Here is a 22837-nt window from a genome sequence, read left to right on the forward strand (position 1 = left end):
TTCCTGCGAGGGGACAAACCCGGGGTAAGTTTGTTGTGAATATTTCACGCCGAACGGCCGATTCGCAAGTCCAGATATGCAGTCAGTTTCTCATTGCGCCGTCACTGCACCTCCGCCACTTGACCGCGAATTGACCAGTCGTTTTGTCCCTCCTCGTACATTTATTCACTCTGCCGATTCCAATGTACTGGATAAAATTAGGTCGGGACGAGAATATATGATGCGCATTTGTCAAAGACATGTTCGCCTCAAAGATTAATATCATGATTAACTGCGGGTGCTTCATAGGAACCTTTACATATGTAAATATTATTCGGGTCTGTTTGAATTTTTATCCCGTTTTGATCGATTTGATTTAATACATTTTATTGGTAGTCGCTGGTAAAAATCAGATTAACGTTTCGCTACAGCTGCAGCAAATAGGACAACTTTTTAATTTCCTTCTGCAATAAACGTTTCCAGCATCCGGTTTGCATGCTCCGAACCGTCGATAAATAACGCAAATTACCTGAATATCCGAAGGGTGCTTAACAGTAAATTAATTCTCGTCCCATAGAGTCACGTATCAGCCTATTTTCCTGCCTTTATTGCCGGTAACGCAGCGTTGAATATGAAATATTAGACAGTCATCGATCGGTTCAAAACGTGCTCAATGGATAATTATTGGCGATTAACCTCTGCAAATATGTCCTTCAGATTATGAAAATTCAGTTTTGTTTCACCTGATTTTGTGAAACGCACGGGAAAGTCGCAATTTCACGCCGCAGGTGTAGCACTTTGCAGCGCGTTTCGGATGGCAAACAAGATAAGAAGATAAGCCGAAGTGCGTTAATAACGCACAGGAGAGCTGGCCCTCGCTAACCTGGACTAACCCTCGTTTAGTCATTCTAAGCAACTTCAATGCAACCGTGGAGATGACTTTTGGGGCACTTGGTCCGGGTCTCCTCCGCCAAATTCCGCTTTGGATGATCGGTGCAAAGTTGCCGCGGCGTGGCCAAGGCGAGGTGTACCGAAACGTTTCGTCACGAACTGCAGGCTGAATTTTCATTTTACAACTGTTGACCCTCTCGTAGGAGACATCAGAATGGCAATATTTCAAGGAATATGAATCACGTAAATTACATCCATGCGCATTTTTAATAAATTTTGTCGTTAAAATGAAGAAGCATACCATTCCCTGCGGAAAATTTCATTATTGTCTCGAGATTTAGTGTATCTCTCAACCGTAACGAAACAATGATTTCCTGTCTCACGTTGTAATATACTATTCCCCTGGCACTGTATTCGGAAAGCTTTGAGCATTTATTTAATAGTATGATGGGTGAATCATTGTGTTTCGACCCCAGGAATCTGTGACGGAGCTACGAAGTTTTATAGAGCTATTATCATGCAACAACATGTCCTCTCGAAGATGTACAATTCAGATGTGGCCTTATTATGTGTACATGTTGCAACGAGGCTATTACGAGTTGGTTTGCTTTTTTGGTATTAAACTGGACATTAAAATCCACTTCTGAACCACGAGCGGCAGTCAGCCAGTCATTAGTTATCTAAAGTAAGTTAGTGAAGAGGTAAAACTTAAAGTACCAATTATTGCTCAAGTATTCACATCTATTGGAGCATTTGGATAGATGATAATAACTCTCTCTTTCTCTCTCTCTCTTTCTCTCTCTTTCTCTCTACCTAGCTCTCTCTCTTTCACTATTATTGAAGCATTTCCATGTTACCAACTTGCTGAAGCATTGCAGTGGAAGTTTCCTATTTAAATTACATGTTGAAAGAGATGGTTAGAGACATCTCCTTGGCGACCGATTGAAATATTATTGCCTTATCTGATCCCTTCCCGTTTTCCGTTCCGGTAAAATCTCCTTTATCGCACTCCCCTCTGTTTCGAGCACTTTGGGTTATTGTTCTTGCTATAATTAAAATCAAATGTTAGGTGTTCGAATTAAATGTCAATTTGTGAGTTGTTAAAGAGTGGATTATTGAAGTTGCGGAAGTCACCAGTTTAACTGCGAATGGTGCCGGTGGCGGCTAAAAACGGTGCCACGCGTCGCTCGGTTTGCATCCAGTGGAGCCAAAACTCTGTCTTCGACCGCCAAAAGTCGGCCTGAAGCAGTGGGACTCTTCGGCACATCAACCGGAAGAGCGCCGCTCGAAAATAAAAGAGCGTCGACACGCCATGGAGCAAACAGTCTAATGGACACCGCATTCATCTGTGTTGCATTGAGATAGCCCTTGAAGGGCCCAACCAGACGCAAAGATGGCGATTTTTTGTCCATATCACAAAGAGTTAACTTTTAAAACTTATGTCTGAAGTTAGGGGATGCTACGTTGATTTGTGTTCGTTTTGTAGCTGTTTTTACTGGGCACTTTTAGGGACTCTGTGAACACGAAAAAAATTTATCATCGATACGTCACTCGATACTGTAATTTGAAAGGTCTTTGTCTGTCCAACATTAAGGCGGCTTTACATACTTCGGAAAATGGACGTTCTGGATACTCTGGATGATATTCTGGAGGAATCTAGTGTTTCGTCAATAACTGCAAAATTTTTGGTAGCAGAGTGTAAACGCAGTCGTGCGAGCTGCCGAGGACAACCCCGCAGTGGTCGACCCAATATCACTACAGATCTGACCACTCCAGAAATTGTGGTGAATCCACGGAATTGCATTGGAAGACCGTCGGCTGAAATTGCGCGAGTCAACAGACAAGATAGACTGTTACATGAATTACTGTGTATGGCATTTTGACTCAACAATTGGACATGAGAGAGCTGTGCGCGAGATGGACAAAAACTTCGCCGTGAGGGTGTTTCGGGGGTGGCAAACTTTCGCAGCAATGAAGCCCAGTTTTTGCATGAATTCATAACCGTGAATGAAATATGGGTCCAGCATTCAGGCCTGAGATGAAAGAGCTGTCAAAATAATAGACTCAAGGGGGAGAATCGGCTCCAAAGAATGCGAGAACCGTTCCATCTGCAGGAAAGGTGATGGCGTCAGTTTTTTTAGATTTTTATTGACTACCTCTCTAATGGAAAAACAGAAAATATCGTTCAAATTTATTGCGGCGTTTGAACGAAAATATTAGGAAAACGCGACCCCATTTGGCGAAAAAGCAAGTCTTGTTCCATCAAGACAACGCACCGGTCCACACTTCCGTCACCACGATGGCCAAAATCGATCAATTTGGTTTCGAACTATTCCCCCCGCATTCTCCAGACTTAGCCCCTTCAGATTATTTTCTATTTCCAAATTTGAATAGACATTTGCATTCCATCCTGATTTGCTGCGGCCCTTTATCTATTTTACGATTCGCACTTCGTATATCGGGAATGGAAGTAAACCAGATGAACGGTAATTAGCCCATGGTTCGACACCCAATGGGTAGGTCGCGGTTTGGGTTCTGGTTTCTTTCTATTATTATTTATTGCCCGGATGTTGGGGCGTTGCGTGAGAGCGATCTTCATGTCGGGGTTTCTCCAACGGGTCTCTTAAGGGTTGCAGTAATGATCAAGCACATTGCGCGGTCCACGCGTCCGTAGGCTGCTTTCTGGGAACTCTCCGTATTTAAAATCCCCAACTGACGCTACTAATTATGAAAAATTATCCAGCAAAATGTTCCATTATTTTTACCAATTCCCATTACAAAGGGATTTTTTTTTTGTCTCTTTACTTTCGAGTTTGAATTAGCTGTCGCGTCATAGTCGATTAAGCTCGACTGTGAAACCATCATCTGTAAATTGAAAAATCTCCATGAAATTAGCTTTTAATAAACATCCCTTCGTCTCATAAAATGTACTCGAGAAAAATCGTCAGACGAAATCTTTCATAACTTCTCCATTGAGCCGACGAAAAATAATTAAGAAAAGTTTGCGAGGGTGGTCTCTAATTGTTTTATGGCTTGGTTTAATGCGTGGGAAATTACTGTTTTAGTTTCGTATAATGGCTTTTATTACAGCACCAGGTAATTCCGAAAAATCCCAGAGGCTTTAAAAATAACGAATTGCCCCATAGGTGGTAAAGAATGGTAATGTTGAGCAGCGAATATGACGCTAAACTTTCCAAGGTAAATAGAGGCCCTAACGAGATATTAAACGTCAATATCTGCGTCATTTAAGTAAAATGACGATTTAATAAATTACTCTACATCTGTAGTGGTGTAGTTTGAAGCCTAAAAGCCCGCACTAAACTAAAACGTACTCCTATAATATGATTTCGTAATTAGGTTCCATTTAAGGGCGTATAGAATTTCCAGACTAGACATAAGGGCGCCAGATGTTTCGAGATAATTTGGATCATTTGTGTCTGAAACGTTTAGTAATTCAGGTTTGAATGCAAAATAATTTAATTCATTTTCATAGCCGAATTACTTTATTTTCGGAATATGTGTGTTAAACGGGAGCGAATTTAATGAGGCATTGATTGCATAATTTGGAATAAGTCGCAAATATTTGTGAAAGGAAATTTTAGGTGAGGTAAAGTTATGATATTCAAAATTAATATGTACACGCAAAATTGCCGAGCATCATTCATGGAGGGCTGTTGGCGAGCAACAACTTGATTGCGCTCACAAAAACTGCCCGATGCAGACACTTTTTAGGAAAAAAGCGACAAGAAAGCACACCTTTATGGAACAACCGTTAATGCGACTTTTACTGGAATTTTACGAATGTCAAATTATTAATTTGACACTTTCCTAAATTTACATAAAAGTTGCTCACCTCTCAAACTTACCCCTAGTCCCGAACGTACCCCCGTGCATCTTAAACGTTCCACGTGAGCAAGAGATGTGACTACTTATGGAAACGCCCCGATATATATCACGAGAACATTCCCGAGAATTCCCGGATGAATAATTTAATCGAAACGATTCGACGTTGTTCTGGAAGTATCTCGCTGATGACGCAGTTCCGGCAACGCACGTATGTACGGGGTGTCCGGTAACAGGCTGCATAATTTTAGGCCGCAGTTTATTCAGTCGAAATACGCAAAAAAAAACGTTTTATGAACGTGAATCCAAAAATTAGTTCTAAGGAAAGTAGATGTCTCTGCCGATGGCACCGCATGAGCGGCGTTTTACATGAGTGATCTGATATGCACAAGTGATTTGTCATACTCATCAATGAAGCCCAACAACAGGAGAAGGCCTAAGCCTGTTTAATTTTATTCCTAGATCCGCATAACGACCTGAGCCATAGGGGCATCGCAAAGTTTGTCAGTCCTTGCCTTATCGAAGGACTTTTCTCTGTCAAAGAGGAATGCTAACTTAGTGAATTGACCTGAGTCTCTGTCTGATGAACGACTGTGTACAAAAACATTTTGTATACTACAGTATGGAAACTAGTTTCTATCGAGATTGCCTTACTGTGTACGTGTCAGCTTTCGCTGATAAGCTGTCTCTTCGATGTTGCCATTTCTTCGTACCTGTCAAGGCTCTCTATAGAAAAGATAAAAAAACTTTAGAAGAACTTATTGGTCTAGAGACTTTGGCGATCTCTTGCCGTTTTCGGGATGAAAAGATCATTCGCTGATCTTCATGGTTGAGGGATCGACGCCTCATTACTCCGTCCATGAACGCCCTCTGCAACGATAGATTTTGCCATGCGAACTTGATGCTTTGTATGCACCGAATTCACTTACCGTCTAGGTGATGGTACTATAAAAAGTGTGCTTGAACTTGAAGTAACTTAAACGATCCTGAAGTTTAAACTCTATAGAATTGATCAATCAAAATTCAGAATTCCTTCGTTTAATTCAGAAAAGGGCAAACGTTGGGTTTAAACCAGAGCTATGAAACCATTGATATTTGCCAACATTTTCTTTCGTTAGTGTGACTATCTTATTACATCTCGCTCTAAGTTATCGGTTTTTGTCCTTCGAGGACATGAATGATTGATGTAATAAATATTTGCTTCTCTTTTATTAAATGGATCCTGCCACCTTGGACAGTTTTACTTTGACATTGTTAGCATATCTTCTGAATATGTCCAAAAAGGAGATGTAGTAAAGTGAAAAAATATTTAACTCGTAAACATACGAGAGTAGTCCCAAAAGTATCTGACGTGACATATCTATGAGAATTTTTCCATTAAAAATTTTCATATGTTACAAAAGCCCGAACATGGAAAGTTATATACAGCATCAACAATTTTGGACATTTTTTGAATATGGAGAAAGTTATTCATCAATAGGTTTTTTAATGATTTCATTTGAAAGGTCCATTTAACAGTAACAGGGGGTAAGATTCTACTTTGGGGAATCTGGTTCTTCGTTTACAACTAAAATATTGAGTGGCAAAGTACCAAAGCGGTCGTATGAGCTGTCAAAACGAACTCCGCAGTTCACAGTGGTCGACCTAATGATATTCCAAATTCGACCATTCCAGAAATTGTAGAGAAAATCCACAAAACCGTAATGGAAAATAGGCACTTGAAAAGGCATTGTACACCGCATTTTGACGAAATAATTGAATTTGACAAAGCTGTGCGCAAGATGGGTGCCGTGATTACTTACAATTGAATAAAAACACCGCAGTGAGGATGTTTCAAAGGAGTGTTTGGCAAAGTTTCGCAGCAAATAAAGACGAGTTTTTGCGTCGATGAAGAAACATGAGTCCATCATTTCACACCAGAGACGAGGGAGCAATCAAAACTATGGGCACAAAGGGGAGAACCGCTCCAAAGAAGGCGAAAATCGTTCCATCTGCAGGAAAGGTAATGACGTCAGTTTTTTGGGATACACGTGGAATAATTTTTACCGATTATCTCCCTAAAAGGAAAACGGAAAATATTGTTCGAATTTATTACAGCGTTTGGGCCAGAGAAAATAAGAAAACTTAACCGCATTTGGCGAAAAACAAATCTTGTTTCATCAAGACAACGCATCAGTCCGCACTTCCGTCAACTCGATGGCCGAAACCAATCAATTCGGTTTCCAACTTTTCCCCCGTATTCGCCAGATTTAACACCTTCAGATTATTTTCTATTTCCAAACTTGAAAGAAGGCCTCGGCACAAAGAGATTTGCCAATGATGAAAAAGAGGAGTCCGAAGTTGGTGTCTATTTTGAAACATTCGAAGCGTCTTACCGTAAGCAGGTTATAAAAGCCATAGAACATCGCTGGGAGAAATGTGTCAAAGGAGACTATGTTGCGAAATAATGCAATATTTTTTTTTTCTCTAAGCGCTAGGTGGGGTGCTTCTAGGACTACCCCCCTCTAGGTAGGAATGTAAATACGTCGCCATAAATACCCCTGGACGTGCAAAACTGGAGAGTGTGCGTTCGAGTAATCACCCTGACTTCATTTCCAATCCTCTTTTGCTAAATAAAGGAAATTTTTAGTGACACTCGAGGAAAAAGCAAATTTTCCATCTCTTAACAATTTATTTGTTCATAAGAAGTCGGATTAATTATTTACAAATTACATTGAAGTTAACCTAAGCTGTTAAATTTAATTTCTTACAGAGATACACTTTCCACGGAGAATGGTTTTTGTCGGGCTAAATGAACTGTTTAACAGCTTCCGGGGATAAAGAGCTACGAGTTTGAACTTTATTATAGGAACTGAGAGAAGGATTAAAGGTTTTGGTAAAAGGCAATTTTCACACAATGTGCACATACTTTCTATAGCCTCGATATTGAATCTAATGTGAGAAAACAGGATCTAAATTGAACAAAGATCCAGAAAGTTCCCAGATAGATTTAGAACCGACGCTAAATAGACACGTTACCCTTATCAATCAATAGCAGTATATTGCTCTCATAATAGCCAAAATGCCCCATAGAAAGCTCTTTCCTTTTATGACGCGTTCCTTAAATCATTTCTTGGTTTTCTTTAATGTCTGTTTTATGGTCATTTACACGTCTGAGATATATTCGCTTCTGGAAAATGGGGAAATTATTCGCAACAAAAGGAGTAACTGAAACTGCGCCGTTTGTATTATCGTTATCGTGACGTGATCATGGCTCCCGAGCTAAAGCACCGAAAAAGGTTCAAATCTATGTGGGTTCGACCTGTGATATGTTACTAGAGGGAACTTAATTTTCGGTGGAAACTACATAAATGACGCTAAAATCAGTCCACAAACTAGCTGTCGTTTTCAACGTTCCATCCTTTTATGTGACTCTTTGTATTCATCTGAGTCGAACGAAACTACTCTCCAGAGTAAAGTAGAACTAGACATCAACATTATTACTCTATTGTAATTTATTTCAACGTCACCCCCGAGAACTATAATTTTCCATACGGACTATTTTGTATGTTTACTTAATTCGAAATACAATCCTCGACGATGCGTGTACGTAAATGGGGCGGAGAACATTTTTAAGCCTCGGCAAAGAGACACTGCTGCTAGGCATTTCATTGTTAATAATTATTTGAAGATTATGCAGGGTGTTTGAATTAATCTGCACCGTTTTCGGAGGATGTACAGGGTGACGCGCCGAAAACGAAACAGAGGCATTTTTGCGCCTCTCGAAATTTAAATTTAAAAAGCGCTCGGACGCCTCAACTTTACATCCGAGGGGGACACATTATAAACGTGTACTCGCTGCTTTCACGTTAGACCCCTAGCCGGGGTGAGTTAAAGCCCTAAAGCCCTAAATGGAAAACAGGGTCGAGTCTTTCGATTCTCGTTAAAACGATATCCAATTTGGCCAACTTTGATTAAGCAATTTTCAAGAAATCCGGAAAAATTAGTTCGAAATATGTATCATCTGGTATGAATTAATGATGTGATGAAATTGCTAAGGACTGCGGTAAAAACAACTTTAAGGCGTTTAGAAATTTTTGTTCATCTACGTATTAGTTAATTAAGTGTTCGAAGTGACAACTACCAGTTTCCAGAGAGCAATACAGGTTTTTAGGGGTTCGACTCACCCCGGCTAGAGGGTTAACGTGAAAAGAGCGAGTATACGTTTATACTACCTCAGATATAAAATTGACCTGTTCGAGTGTTTTTTAAATTTAAATTTCTAAATGCGCGAAAATGCCTCTCTTTCGTTTTCGATGCGCCACCCTGTATTTGGTAAGAAAACATTGTTTTGAAAAGCGCATTTTAGCGAAGATGCCAAATATCACAGCTTCAGAATTTGTTCTGTCCGCCCTTTGCGGCCCTTCCAATTTTAAAAATAATTCTAACGTTTTGGATAAGTTTGAAACTTGGGGTGTGTAGTTTTGCCGGCAGTCCACCACAGTAAACTTCTAAAGTCACTGCGAAAATCCACTTTAAGGGCGACATCTTTTCATAGTCAAACCCTTCTTGCGGGCCCACATTCTTTGCGAAGCGCAGCTGACCATCGATTTTTCTACTACTGTGAAATGTGAATTTGTCTTTTTGGTCAGTTCAGGAGTTTGTTGGTCACATGACATGGAGAAAACCGAATTTTCCTTAATCCACTAGCATCTGGAAACCTCCAACAGATATGCATCAAGTGAAAATAAAAGTATCATACGTTGTGAGTTATTTTAGCAGTCACCTTGCTAATGGTTAAGAGCGCCGAAAATGCCGAATAAACGCTTTTTGGTTAATCGATTAATTCAGATTTCAGGTTAACTAAAAAAAAGCGTGCTCAGTAGCGCACGGTAAAAAAGTTTGTGGAAAGGTAGTTTTCGAAAGTCTGGATAATTCCAAAGATATGCGGCATTATAAGTTTCATCGGTAGTATTATGAATCCAGTTGAGGTGGGCTCTAAGCTATGAAAAATGTACATTTAAAGAAAGATCTGAAAAAATTTGAGGGGTACGCGGGCAAAAAGTGGGCTTTTTGTTATGCGATTTACAAGTAATACTGTGTTCTTGCACAGTGGTCTTACTTTACGGCCTACTAACACCGGGTAAAAAGATGCAATTAAACCCTGAAAAGATCTGAAACAGCTGGTATATGAATTCACTTCCGTAGAAGTTTAGTCATGTTTACTGCATCGAATTTTCCATAGACCTTCTCTAAATTACAAAACGATCGTACAAAGAAAAAACCGAAAAAATGAAGTACGTTATATACCTTCTTATCCTTAACCCAAACACCCTATGTTACGCCTATGGATCTACTCCCCGCTTACATCGTTCCTATTTAATTCTCATGAAAACATAAGGGGGATGTTGCAGCGCAATTAGAGTACTAGTTTATTTAAGAAACGTTATCCCTTTGTCTGATGCAGCAAAATGATCAAAATATAGTTAACTTAGACCAAAGCTCTAAGATCCGTTCAAATTACTAATTACCCTTGACGATGTGCTCTAGATAAATTCATATTATCAGTTGTACGCCCCTAGTTTCGCAGTAATCAGGATTCTTTCATTCAAAGATATTCATATTCCAGATTCATTGAAATTCCATTATTCGAGATTCATTCAAATTATTATTAGATTATTAAACATCGTTGCTGAACCTCTTGCGTTCTAAATGCTCGTACTGTCTTTCCCCATTGGAACCACTAGTGAAGTAAAAGGCTGTTAGTGAATTAGTGAGTTGTTTCAATCCTGATAAATCTACATCGTGGTGTCGACCACGTATAAAATACCGGCTGGTGTCACAACAAGTAATTTCTAGGAAAAGCTGATTTTTACCTTAATTTTGGATAAATACGAGACACCCTGAGGATAAAAAACAACAATCACGATTTTTCAACAATTTCTTTTTTAGATATAACATAACTAAATATAACTTCAACAAAGTGGATAATCCCATCTTTTAACTTGACTTAGTAGATACTTACCGAGATTCCTGCCCAAGAGTTACCTATTTACGAAAAGAATTTAGTGTAAGTAACTGCTGCAAATAACTTGCGCAAGCTCAGTCTCGTTCATGAAACATAATGCACCAACAATAATAATGAATGTGGCTAAGACATGCGAGATAACACATTGTTGCGTCAGGGTGTGCTTGAGTGGAACACCCTGAAACCAGTTTCGGTCGATGAAGATTAACGCTCATCAAGTCTGGGGGATTTATGGTTATTGTCGATATTTCCTATTTCATAAACGAGACTTTGAGTTTGCTCTAAATGTTTTATTTCATAAATGCACCTCCGAATAAATATTGCAGCTTCGAGAAGGGAAATTTCATTGAAATAGATTTACTCGAAATTATGTTCACGTTTGCTATACAACACGTACATACTAGATGAAGCATCCAAATAATAATTTTTAGGGGAGCTTTAAGGTGATGAGTAAATGTCTACAAGCTTTAAAGCTTTTTTCATTTGTACCATTTACATTTTAAGATCCTTTATTTCAGCGAACCGTCCCATAGAGCAACTTTTAGGCTTTTTCGGACTTGAAAACTACTCGACGGTGTAAAAGTTTTGTTCCAATCTTTTGAATGTTCCTCATCATTAAAATTTTATAGTCTCAAAGTTGCAAAGATCATTGTGCAAAAGGATTTGGAGGACATTTTATGCAGTTAATTAGAACCTTTTCTGCCCACAAGTGCAATGAGCCTTGTGAAACGATCGCATTGGTGAAACATGATGTTACGCACTTTTAAGCCTAATTTTTTCGAATCCTTTAAATTTATTTGTCTTTCAAATTTCAAGTCAGTGACTAATCAAATGACTATTAAAAATCACTCATTAGGCGTATTTCATAAAAGTGTTTTATAATACTTTATCATGGGAAGTACGGCACCAGAACTAAACATATATTAGGAAAACAACACTCGGTACATTTTTATTAAAGTTTCATTAGTGACACGGGGACTAATTTAGGGTGACACAGTGCGCGTAGTGCACTAACAAACGGTTTTTAGTGAAAAAACAGCCCCGATGTTCTATAAAATTGTGTATTTTAATAGACAAATATTGTGTACCGGTGATAAAGCCATAATATAGGGTTTTTATGGCCTTTTTTATGAAAAGTACACACCGCAATATTGGTTATTTATCTGCATGAAAAGTGCGAAGCATAATTACATTAGTTATAGATTTAAGTTAATAATCGAACTATTAATTTCGTCGAACAATTAAATCCACCCTAAAATAAATTTTGCGATGGGTGGTTTTTTTGCTTAAGTAAAATTTTTGATATTATTAATTAAATCGTATTTAGTTGAAATACTGAAAGCTCCGTGCTTTTTAGAGGTAATAAATCCGGGTTTATCAGAAAAGCGGACCGGGATTGTGATTTTGACGATGCAAACAGGGTTTTCTATCAAGATTCATTATGCATATTTCCCATTCCTCTTTTTAGGTTTTATCTTAATAGATGTTCCCATATTTTCATTTTGGTTTGGAGGGATGGTATTGTCGGATATGCCGCAACTATTGATTAAAAGTATTTTTTGAATATTTGAACGGAATCGTACTTCAGAATAACAAATGCTAAAAATACATTACTGCAGCCTTAACACTGAAAGACCATAGGAAAGGCTGCCGAAATGTTTTCGGTGAAAAAAATATTTTTAGTATTATAGTTTTAGAAACATTATTAAATTAAGTCATTTCCTTATCGGTGGCTAAATAGACTTTAGGGAGCACACTAATAAGATTATTTTTAAAACCGCTTTTAAAGGGAGATAATCTTAAAGGCTAATAAACGGGCTATTTAATTAATGCCCGAGACGGTTTGTGCTCAAATTAAAGAATGTGCATAAAACTTAAAAGCTTCTAAAGATTCTTTGTAGCCTAATTAAAGTCGAATTATTACTTGAGCAGGCATTCGCAATACCAAAAACAGCAGCGAATGTGAGACGAATTATTCATAAGGTATTTTCGAGTTTGAACATATGCCAGGTTCTATAATTTCTATAATTCACATTTATATCGTAAAATGGTCGATTGCTTTTAATAAGTGAATAGCCATTAGGCTTTATAAATAACATGCTCGACTAATTCATTAATTAAATATTTCATGGTAGACCTTGTAGTTCGTTTAATTTATCCCAGATTGGGTTCAACTCTTTAGTATAATACAGATAGAAACTCTCATCGATGTGCCTGTGCAATAAAATGTCCTAAATTATTGCACAGTTCATTTGTGTTAGTTACACACAGTATATATTATATTGAGATCATGAGTAAATTAATCATAGGTAATTTAATTCGGGATTAGTAGGTAAATTTGAAATTTACAATGCTAAATGATGTAAAATTTCAATTCATTTTCAAATCAAATATTATATAAATTAATTTAAATGTTTAACGGTAAAAACAAATAATTTTTGCTTGTTCGTCTTTTCATTACCCCTATATTACATATGATATGTGGGTGGACTAACACAGGTAACGTCCAATAAATGAAGGAAAATGCAAATAACGCAACTAATTTTTAATGATTCTATATGATTGCAAAATATGATTTTACTATAAATTGCCTTGAAATGCGATATCCGGCAGAGATAAATATTAAATCCGATTAGTGCAAATAACGCAACTGTTAAACGCGAAACGTGAGAATTTCACTTATTTGTGAAACTATGAGACCCCCCTTTCGTGCAAGGAAATAAATTGAGATATTCGGAAACGTGAATACAAAAAAAGACAAAGAAAGCTCCAAACAACGTTCCAAATATCAAGTTTGCAAAAGCTCTGCCTCTGAGCAGCAAACGCCCGGGCCGCATTCGCGGAATACCCCCAAAACAGAATACCGTTGATGAAGTGAGCTAGTGTATGATGACCGAAACCTTTCTCGTTAAAAGTCCATAGGTATTCCTTATTGGGTAGAGTCTATTTGATTTTCTGCTGAAATCCCGGAAATGCGTCTCCTAAGAAAAACAACGTTAACGGAAAACCCGCAAAAACCTCGCAGGGCCTTATTCGGTAACATCAACTTTCCTCGGAGAGAGACTGATTTTCGCTGTCATTAATGATAATATACTGTATGACAACACTATCATGAAAATATTATAAATTGTGCTTGACTTTGAGTCGTTTTTCACATTTACCAAAGTTGTCTTAAAAAAAGAGATTAAGAGAGATACGACATAAATAAATACGAAGGAAGTTAAAATTACAAATGAAAATTTGCAAGTAACCCACTTCTGCACGAATGCTGAGAATTCCGAACTTAATATAATTCAGCTATTATGTGTTCGCTGAGCACACCCAAACCATCCGTTCAAACTGAACAGTATGTGTTTCTGCACCAAGAAAATAGTTAAATTACCTCCTTTTATGTAACAAAACCTTGCTCATTCGTAACAGCTATCAATGAGAGCCGGTAGTTGTTAGTTGGGCATTTATTCAAACTCATTCTTCAATTAAACATAACTATTAGAGACTAAGTAGAGTCTCACTCTATTAGGCTCGTAGTTGCATGGTTTGGTGTTTCCTGATTGATATTGTGTAGGATATATGATCTTGGTAACATTGAAAAAGTTTGCTAAGTCGAGCTATCGTCTCCTCATGCCCCTCGACGTAACGTCTGCACGCAACGCACGAGAAGAACGAGGCCAGCGCCGATGGACTGATGAAAATCATTCTCTTGTGTTGGCTCAATCGGTTAAAATGTTTATGATGAAGTAAAGAAATTATAGTGACTTAGTCAGTTATGTCTTACTAACAATATATCAATTGAAATCGGACAGTTTAGACAGATTAGACAGGACAGCTGGGTCACTGGTCAGTCGTCCCAGCTTTTTTAATATTGAGACAGCATGTGCAAGTTTCGGACAGTCTGGGAACTTTTGAGACCGCACACACAAATATTTAAAGTTCTTGGAGCAAGAATTTCCAATTTATCTTCCATTATTATTGGAATTTTTACATTAAGATTGAAATAATCTTAACTACGGCTTTTCTTTATGTTAGAGACAACGTCTCTGACCTCATTAAAAGCTATTTGACTAGAACGAAAAGGTCATGTATTGGAAAAGGTCAACATTTATAGAGACCTTGTTCTTTAGCAAATTTTCTGCTTTGTTGCAGAGAACGTTATTAAACACATCGGACTCTATTCGTGACGAAATTGCGGCCACTAAGGGACCGTTTCTTGTTGTGGCGGCCCAAGTGCGTCTTGCCTAGTCAGGAGAATTACAGATAAAATCATTATGAGCTTTTTGTTTTTTTGTTTTTAAGTTTAATTTTATTGCTAATCTCAACCAAAAATTTTTGACCGAAAGAAATCCTTGGGAAATTAATCTGCTATCAGCAAAGGAAACTCTCAACCAGCTAGGAGCAAAAAAGAAGTTAACAGGAAGGAGTGAGAGTAAAGAGAAATATGTAAAAAAGAAATGAAGAGCAGTACGGAGTAGGAAGTTAAGAGCAAAGAAACAAACGAAGGGAACTCTCAACAAATTGAGAGTTAAGTGGACCTGATGGTCGTTGTTAAGTATTTTTTCTAAAGGTGAGAGCCGCGACATGCCCAGATTACCGACGTATAAACCAATCAAAATAATCATTCGCGTTATTGGTTGCGACTTAAAGTCACAACAATTATTGAAAGTAAAATTGTTTATTAAATCAGTATTCGGAATAAACCGGAACCAGAATAAATAATAGGTTAAAACCAATTTTGTTGTAATTCTCCATAAATCGATAAAATCAGTGTGTTAACAATTAATTGAGTTTCAGGCGTAATCTCTCAAGAATCTCATATTATTTCCTATATGTATCAGCGCATTTCAATTATACGTATCTGGTGCCCAGAGAGAAGCCAACTGAACCAGAAGATCAACAAAACAATTTAACAATGAAAATGAGTTTGGTTCACCAAATAATATAATTAACACAAAATAAAAATGAGAAAAATAGATATTATTTATTGACAAGTTCGAGCTGTCATAATTCCTTGAATCTTGAATTTTTTTAATGGGGCCCGAGTAAATATTACGTCAAACTTTGTTTTTTTATTTATTTAAATAATATATTTCCATGACTTGCGAGGGAGGCATTTTCTGGCAGTTGATTTCTTTGGCGAACGTCACTGAAACCCGTGGGGCGTTATTCGAATCTACCCGGGTGTGATAGTTCCTGCGAGAAGAAACTCCATTCTGAAGATTGTTAGTTGTCTGACCTAGATGCGTAGACTTCCTCAAATCACGAACAAGGGATGGTACGTGCAACTTCCCAGTGCGTTAGCAGTTCACCCCTTCCTTTAACCCTTTTAACCAAAGTAATTGCAGATATATTTTGGTGTGAGCTGTGTAAATAAGCGAGAAATTCTAGCGTTAACATTCTTCCTAGTTAATTATCAGAACGATGCATTCCAGAACATCCATTTAAGCTGAACGAATGTGTTCTGGATTTCTTAGGAAAACTTGTTCAGCAACCAGAATTTATGCAATGCATTTTTTAAATTTGTTTCTGGCGTGAATGAAATATAGCCCAGTTATCTATACATAAATATTTAAAAATTTGTAAATATGTTGTGTCCACATGACCATTACCTGGCCGCTATACAGTAGATATTACACGACCATAAGATTCCAACTGCCGAGGGCTTGATCCTCCGTGTTATGAACTCGAATATAATCGTTGGAATCCCCTGTAAATATCATCCCCTTAATGACTTCTAGATTTTCCAAAATGGGATTGGTTTTGATAAGAAATTCGTTAACGACGCCTGCCGGAGATTGATAGGTGGGAAGGATTTGTGTGTTGTTGAGTAATACATCTGCAGACGCAAAAAACAATTCAGTAGACATCCCCATGACATCAAATGGCAGTGAGGCCATTAGCGAGCTGTTCCTGGCGTATAGAGGAGCACTGCTATGAATGATGTCAGATTAGAAGAAGACAGGAGGTTTCTAAAACTGTGGATATTGTAATACGTTATTGTCAAAGCGACACCAAGCTTCCTTATAAAGGTACACGAAATGGCCCTTTTTCAGTTGGCAACAGTTCGGGAATCATTATTTTTCTCACGTGTGCGCAGGTCTCACGACAACCTTCAAGGGGGTCTTTCACGTATCTTTGCGGCGTTTCTCGCAGGAGACAAATTCGAGATCAGCAGGATTTTTATATGGGCAGACAGTGCCCCTGAAAAAATCATAAACAAGAAACATATTTGCTTTAACAGAAACGTCCCAAGTCAAAACTGTTTCCATCGTTACTGTTATTGTTTTATTTGAGTTATTGTTAGCCATATGGAAATTTTATTAGATCCATTTCAGGAAAAGCCGTATAGCATTTGGAGGGTCTTTGAGTATTTCAGGTTTATTGCTAACGAAGAGTAATAAAATGTATATTCTCTCACGCTCGATAGCAATTGTTACAATACAAGCATTAGCATCTATAACCACATATTTATCACATACGGGTTTTTCATTTGAAAACGAATCATGTGAAATATCTCTTGATTGGGAGGAAAATGCGAAATAGTAAATAAACGTCTATTTAGGTATCTAGGAGGAAGTTCAATTTGACATTAAAGAGAGTTGCATCAGTCATCCTCTCACCCCTATCTCTTTCACTCTGATATTTCAAATGGCACCCCCTCATCGAGTGGCACATCATTGCAAACGGAATTCAATTTGCCATGTAACTCTACACAGAAAACTGAAATCAGTTAATGGAGTTGCGAGTTAGAAGGAGAAGCGTGTACTAGTGCATATGATTTATTGAGATCAAATAGTTAGCTGCTACTAAAGAGGCAATAATAAAATTTGTTCTCAAATCCTTCGCGGACACTGGTCAAGGTTCGTCCAGTAATACTTTTACATTCCAAAAAAAATTATGTTTTTGAATTCTTGAACATTTTCAAGCGCAGCTCTAAACGCTTTACGTTGCAAATAATCCCATAGGAAAAAGCCGAGTGGAATTAGATCTGGAGATTGTGCTGGCCGTTCTAATGCAGTTTTTCTGCCAATAAATTTTTCCGAAAATCGTTCATTGAGCCATTCTCGAAACAGACACTATTATTGTCTCGCTAATCACGGTTCACGTTTTGAGCCCTTAATGCAATAAGTTATTTCATCTAAATAAGCTAGTTCCACTAGTACACATTTTTCCTTCCAACTCTCGATTCCATTAACTAATTTCAATTTTCTTAGTACACTTACATCGGGAATTGAATTCCGCTTGCTGTGAGGTGCCACTCCATGAGAAGTGCCGTTTGAAATATTAAAGGAAAGGTAGCTGGGAGTGAAGGGGTGACTAATGTAATTCTCCCTAATGTCGCATTAAACTTCTCCCTAGATATTTAAATAAACGTTTTTTCTATTAATTTTTTTTTATTTTCCTCCCAAACGACAGATATTTTAGGTGGCTTGTTTTGAAATGAACACTCTGTAGGTAAAATGACTATACGCTCATAGGGCCGGTGACAAAAACTGTTTATTTAAACAATCCGATTGACACGCAGATCTTGACCGATTTTACTATTGTTTAATAATTATTTTTTATCAAATAATCATACGTCCCGAAAAATGAATCACTAGGTTTTGTGCGTCATATTCTTCCATATTCAGCAATGTCAGTTTTCGGATAAAATGGTCATTATCTCCGGTAGTAACACTAAAACGCTACGGATAAACTAAAACACCCGCCGAATTCTAGCTCATACTCTAGTATATTAGCCTTCAGGGACGTGGAATATTGCCGAAGGATTAAGTCCGGAACACATCCACGATGTCCCGAAAATGGGTTCTCAGAGTTAAATGTGGTCTTCAATCGAAAATAACGTTATTTTACCACGTAACTTGTATTCTAAAATGCTTCCTTATCGAAATACGGGATGTTAAAAGTTTAATTTTTTTAAATATCACTTCTTCTTTTTGAGATATCAATTTGAAATCTTGTAGCGATAACGCCATTTCGAATGAGCATCCTTTTAACATATACCACTCATGATCTACAATTTGATGTCGAAATCTACAGAGTGGTACTTTTTCAAGGGTCAGAAATTCTTTAATAATATAGCCGAATATTATCGATGATTAAGCAGCCTATGTACAGTGGTAGCTGCATAAATAGGAACTGACGTTAAAGAGTTCCAGCCTTATTTAAAATCGAGAAAATAACAACATTTCTCTATCACGTTCGTTTTATATTAAATCATATTTATTTTGATTAATATTTTGTACTTTTCCAATAAGGATTTAGGTCGGCATGACAATAAAGCAAAATTTTAACCGTTAAATGGCCTAAATCCACTAATAATCATGTTAATAATACTAAACTGAAATTGATATTTAATTTATTATTTATTCCTAATTACTTCATAACGCCGTTGGGGCAAACAGTGAATTAATTTCTGGCATCGTTTCCGAGGTATGGCATACCAAATCCGCTTAATTTTTCCGTAAAGTCGAATAAGATTTGTAATATTTTTATCATTTAGTGGCTATTTTACATCCCACCATAAATTCTCAATTGGGTTCAAGTCGGGGCTGCAAGCGGGCCACTTAATAACATCAACTTGATTTTCCACTAACCACTGTTTTGGCATTTTTTACTGTATGTATCGGATCCTTGTTTTGCTAAAACTGTCAGACAACAGGAGGGATGATCTTCGCATATGGCAGCATCATACTCTCAAGAACATCCCGATATTTGTACATGTTCAAAATACCGTCGATTTTTGTAATGGGCCCAACTCCATTTCCAGACATGCATCTCCACAGTTCAATATTGCAACCACCATGCTTAATGGTCATTGTAGTGTACGTTGGGTTAAATTCTGTGTCACGTGATCGTCTCACATAAACTGACATCGGAAACGAATCTTTTAATTTTTGATTCGTCCGACCATAACCCATGCTTCCATTAAGAACTTGACCATCCAATACGAAGTTTTACAAATTCCAACCATGCAGTTCTATTCTTTTTTGATGTCATGGGTTTTCTTCTGGAAACCTTTCTAAACAAATATTCCTTATTTAAACGTCTTTGTATTGTTCTTATTGAAACTGTGACTGCTTCTTGGCCACAGAGCTGTCGTTGTAGTTGAATAGACGTTAATTTTGAACGTTTCTTTGATAGTCTTAATAAATGTCTATCAAATGGAGATGTTGTTTTATCTTTTTCTTGATTGTTTGATAGGATTTCCTAAAGCTTTATCAAAATGTTTAAGTGCATTTGCGACCATGGTGGACAACAATCTAAACTGTCAGCAATTGTTTGAAAACTCCAACTCTTTTCCATTAAAGACAAAATCAATGTTCGCAAACCTGGTGTACAATATTTTCTTCTACTACTTTTATGTTCTATTAGGGTGTTTTGCACACTACAGCAGCATAAACTGATCGACAAATGATTTCTTTGAAAACGATCTTATTTGTTTGTCCAAAGAAATTTTGTTTACTCATTTCTTCGGTCTATAATATTAATATAAAAAATATATTTTGATTAAAAATTGATGTATTTTATCATGAAAATACCTTATCACACAAATATGTTCAGCATTTTTGTTTTAATGAAGTTCTACCGCTTTAAAGAGCGTTCTTATTTATATGGCCACCGCTATATTTGCCTCTAGGCACCAGAAGCAAAAGCCTTTCGGTATTTTCTTAAATGAAAAACGCATATTTGAAAAAAATAATTTCCATACATACTCCAGAAACCATTTTCAAGAATTAAAGGACAAAATATAGGAATTTAAATGAGACTACCACCATTCCTCCAAGAGATATTACAGGCGGTGGCGCCAAGGAGCAAGTGGGGGGCGACATAATTGTGACATAAAAAGTTTACCCTCTTGGTAATGGTGTTGACTTGTTTCGGCAACTTTTGAACTCATCCACATATTTCAAGACATTCAGGATGGAAAATATTCATCCCTTGTAAGTAGCGTCCCTAATTGTGATTATCTCATTATCCGCAAGAGTAAATTTTTAATTATTACAAAAGATATCTGAACAGCTACATAAAGAATAAAATATAACGTCGTAGTTTTGTATCAAATTGGCATTTTCTAACACTACTGAAACAACAGATTTTCGTTGTTCCAGGTGCTGCTGGGAGGGGGCCGACGTCATTGGCTTCCGAAAGTGGCACACGATCCAGAAATGACCAAAGAAGAAGGACGAAGACTGGACGGTCGAAATCTCATTGACGATTGGCTAAGAGACAAAAAGAAGCGCGGACTTAAAGCTGAGTATGTGTGGAACAAGGGGCTATTAGAAAAGGTGAAACCGAATCAGGCGGATTATTTGTTAGGTATGTTTAGAGGGAATTCATCCAACACTAGGTGTCCTAAGATATTTGAGAGGAAAAGAAGCATATTGGAAAAAAAACTAAAAAAAAAACTATCGGGATTCTGCGTTCTAACAATAGTTTTCATTAAGTTTCTTTATTGAAGTCTCATTAGTGAATTGTAGAGTATTTCATTTTCATGTGTAATCTCTAAGAATCACGTCTTGTGATTATAAAATTTTAGTCATTTTTACTGCATACAACATACATCGTTTTTCTCCTTCATGGAGGAGCCCTCCGTCCATGCCTTTATATATTGCATTTAAAACCACATTCAAGGTGATGTTTTCCTTACATTTTTAATATATCTGGCATCAAAGAAGGTAAGAGCTTCTGAGCAGACTTTATGCATTTTTTCCCCCCAAATCGCATTAACTTTTTAATTATTGTCCTTACTGCTTCTTCTATCAACAAGCTTCTTCCGTTTTAAAATAAATTTGCATCTCAAATTAGTGCTTTTAAATGAAAATCTTGACTCTACTCGCAAAAGGCGAAGCTTCGCAATCAATTGGCATTACCTAACAAGTTGTTCAGTTTAAAACCGTAGTGACCAATTGTTAATTGGGTATTAAACGGTATTTCACGCAATTATCGGTGATGCTGCCGGAGCTAAACTTGATTAGATAATTTTTTTTATTAACTAATGAATTTACCAATCTTTTACGACGAAGTGGTCGCCGCATTAGAAATTCTCTGCGAAGAACACTTAAAAGCGTTTATCAAAACCTAATTATGTTTCATGAAGCGAAATTAAAATAAGAACAACCAACAACGGAACTTAAGGCCTTACATGCAGGAAATGCCTTGACCACACCAAGTAAACCGCAATGAGAAAACCACACCAAGTAGCAGAAGCCCCAGATTTTCCAAGTTAAAGCTTAATTCTCGATACTGAAAGAAGAAGTTCTCCTCAAGAAGCCTCTACTATCTTGCATGTAAGCGGAATAATGCCAAATGGGATCACCATGTATGAAGAAACTGTTTAACTATGGACTGCTACTGCTTGCAAATATGAGTGCTAGAATCCAGAACATCCAGACCGATAATAACGCCTATGACGAGGGTTTTGTTCTATGTTTACATATTCTACAAAAGTAAAGTTTGTGTAATCAAATTTCTTTCGTTTTCGGTTCTGATGTCATTGATCATATTATTCATCGAAGGAACTATAACGTCAACGAGGAGTTTTCCTGTTTTTGGCAAACACTCAAGACTAATGCCTTTTGCCAAAGCTATAAATAAAACTCAATTGAATGAAACGTCCGTATTTATTATTTATTCGGACGTTAACGGTTCTCTATTATCTACAACGATGAGTGATTAAAATTGTTTTGTAGTCTTCATAGATGCACACGAGCACTGCACAGCAACGTTCTTAATGAATTAAAAACCAAAGTTTTTCAAAATGTTCCAAGGTTATCTAGGTAAAAATTATAACTATTTAAATTGAATTTATACTGTGACAATGACGACGAATCTTTATCAAATTTATTAAAAATATATTGTTTTAAAAAGGGCCTAATATACCGTTGGTCCGCGCCCCTCAAACCAAAAGAAAATGCGTGAACCAACGTGAAAAAAAGTCTAGAAACCAAATTTCGACCAAAAGTGACGTGAAGCTGTTATAATGGTCGGACATGAACCAAATGGTTATAACAAATAGCTATAATAATATATAAATCAATTACAAATCTTCACGATTAACGTTGGAGGAAAACGTTAAGTAACAGACATCAAAGAGCAGAGAATATGGAGTATTGAAAATGT

General features: G+C 37.2%; 1 protein-coding gene across 1 annotated transcript in view; it reads left to right on the forward strand.

Annotated features, from left to right (window-relative positions):
* LOC136346988 (alkaline phosphatase-like) overlaps positions 1 to 22837 on the forward strand; it is a 256494-nt gene that overhangs the window by 193018 nt on the left and 40639 nt on the right. The window contains exon 6 of the mRNA XM_066296587.1: positions 20827 to 21034. Within this exon, the coding sequence (XP_066152684.1) occupies positions 20827 to 21034 (208 nt within the window). The remainder of the gene's footprint in view (positions 1 to 20826; positions 21035 to 22837) is intronic.

This window comes from Euwallacea fornicatus, chromosome 25, assembly GCF_040115645.1.
Source record: "Euwallacea fornicatus isolate EFF26 chromosome 25, ASM4011564v1, whole genome shotgun sequence".
NCBI lineage: Eukaryota > Metazoa > Arthropoda > Insecta > Coleoptera > Curculionidae > Euwallacea > Euwallacea fornicatus.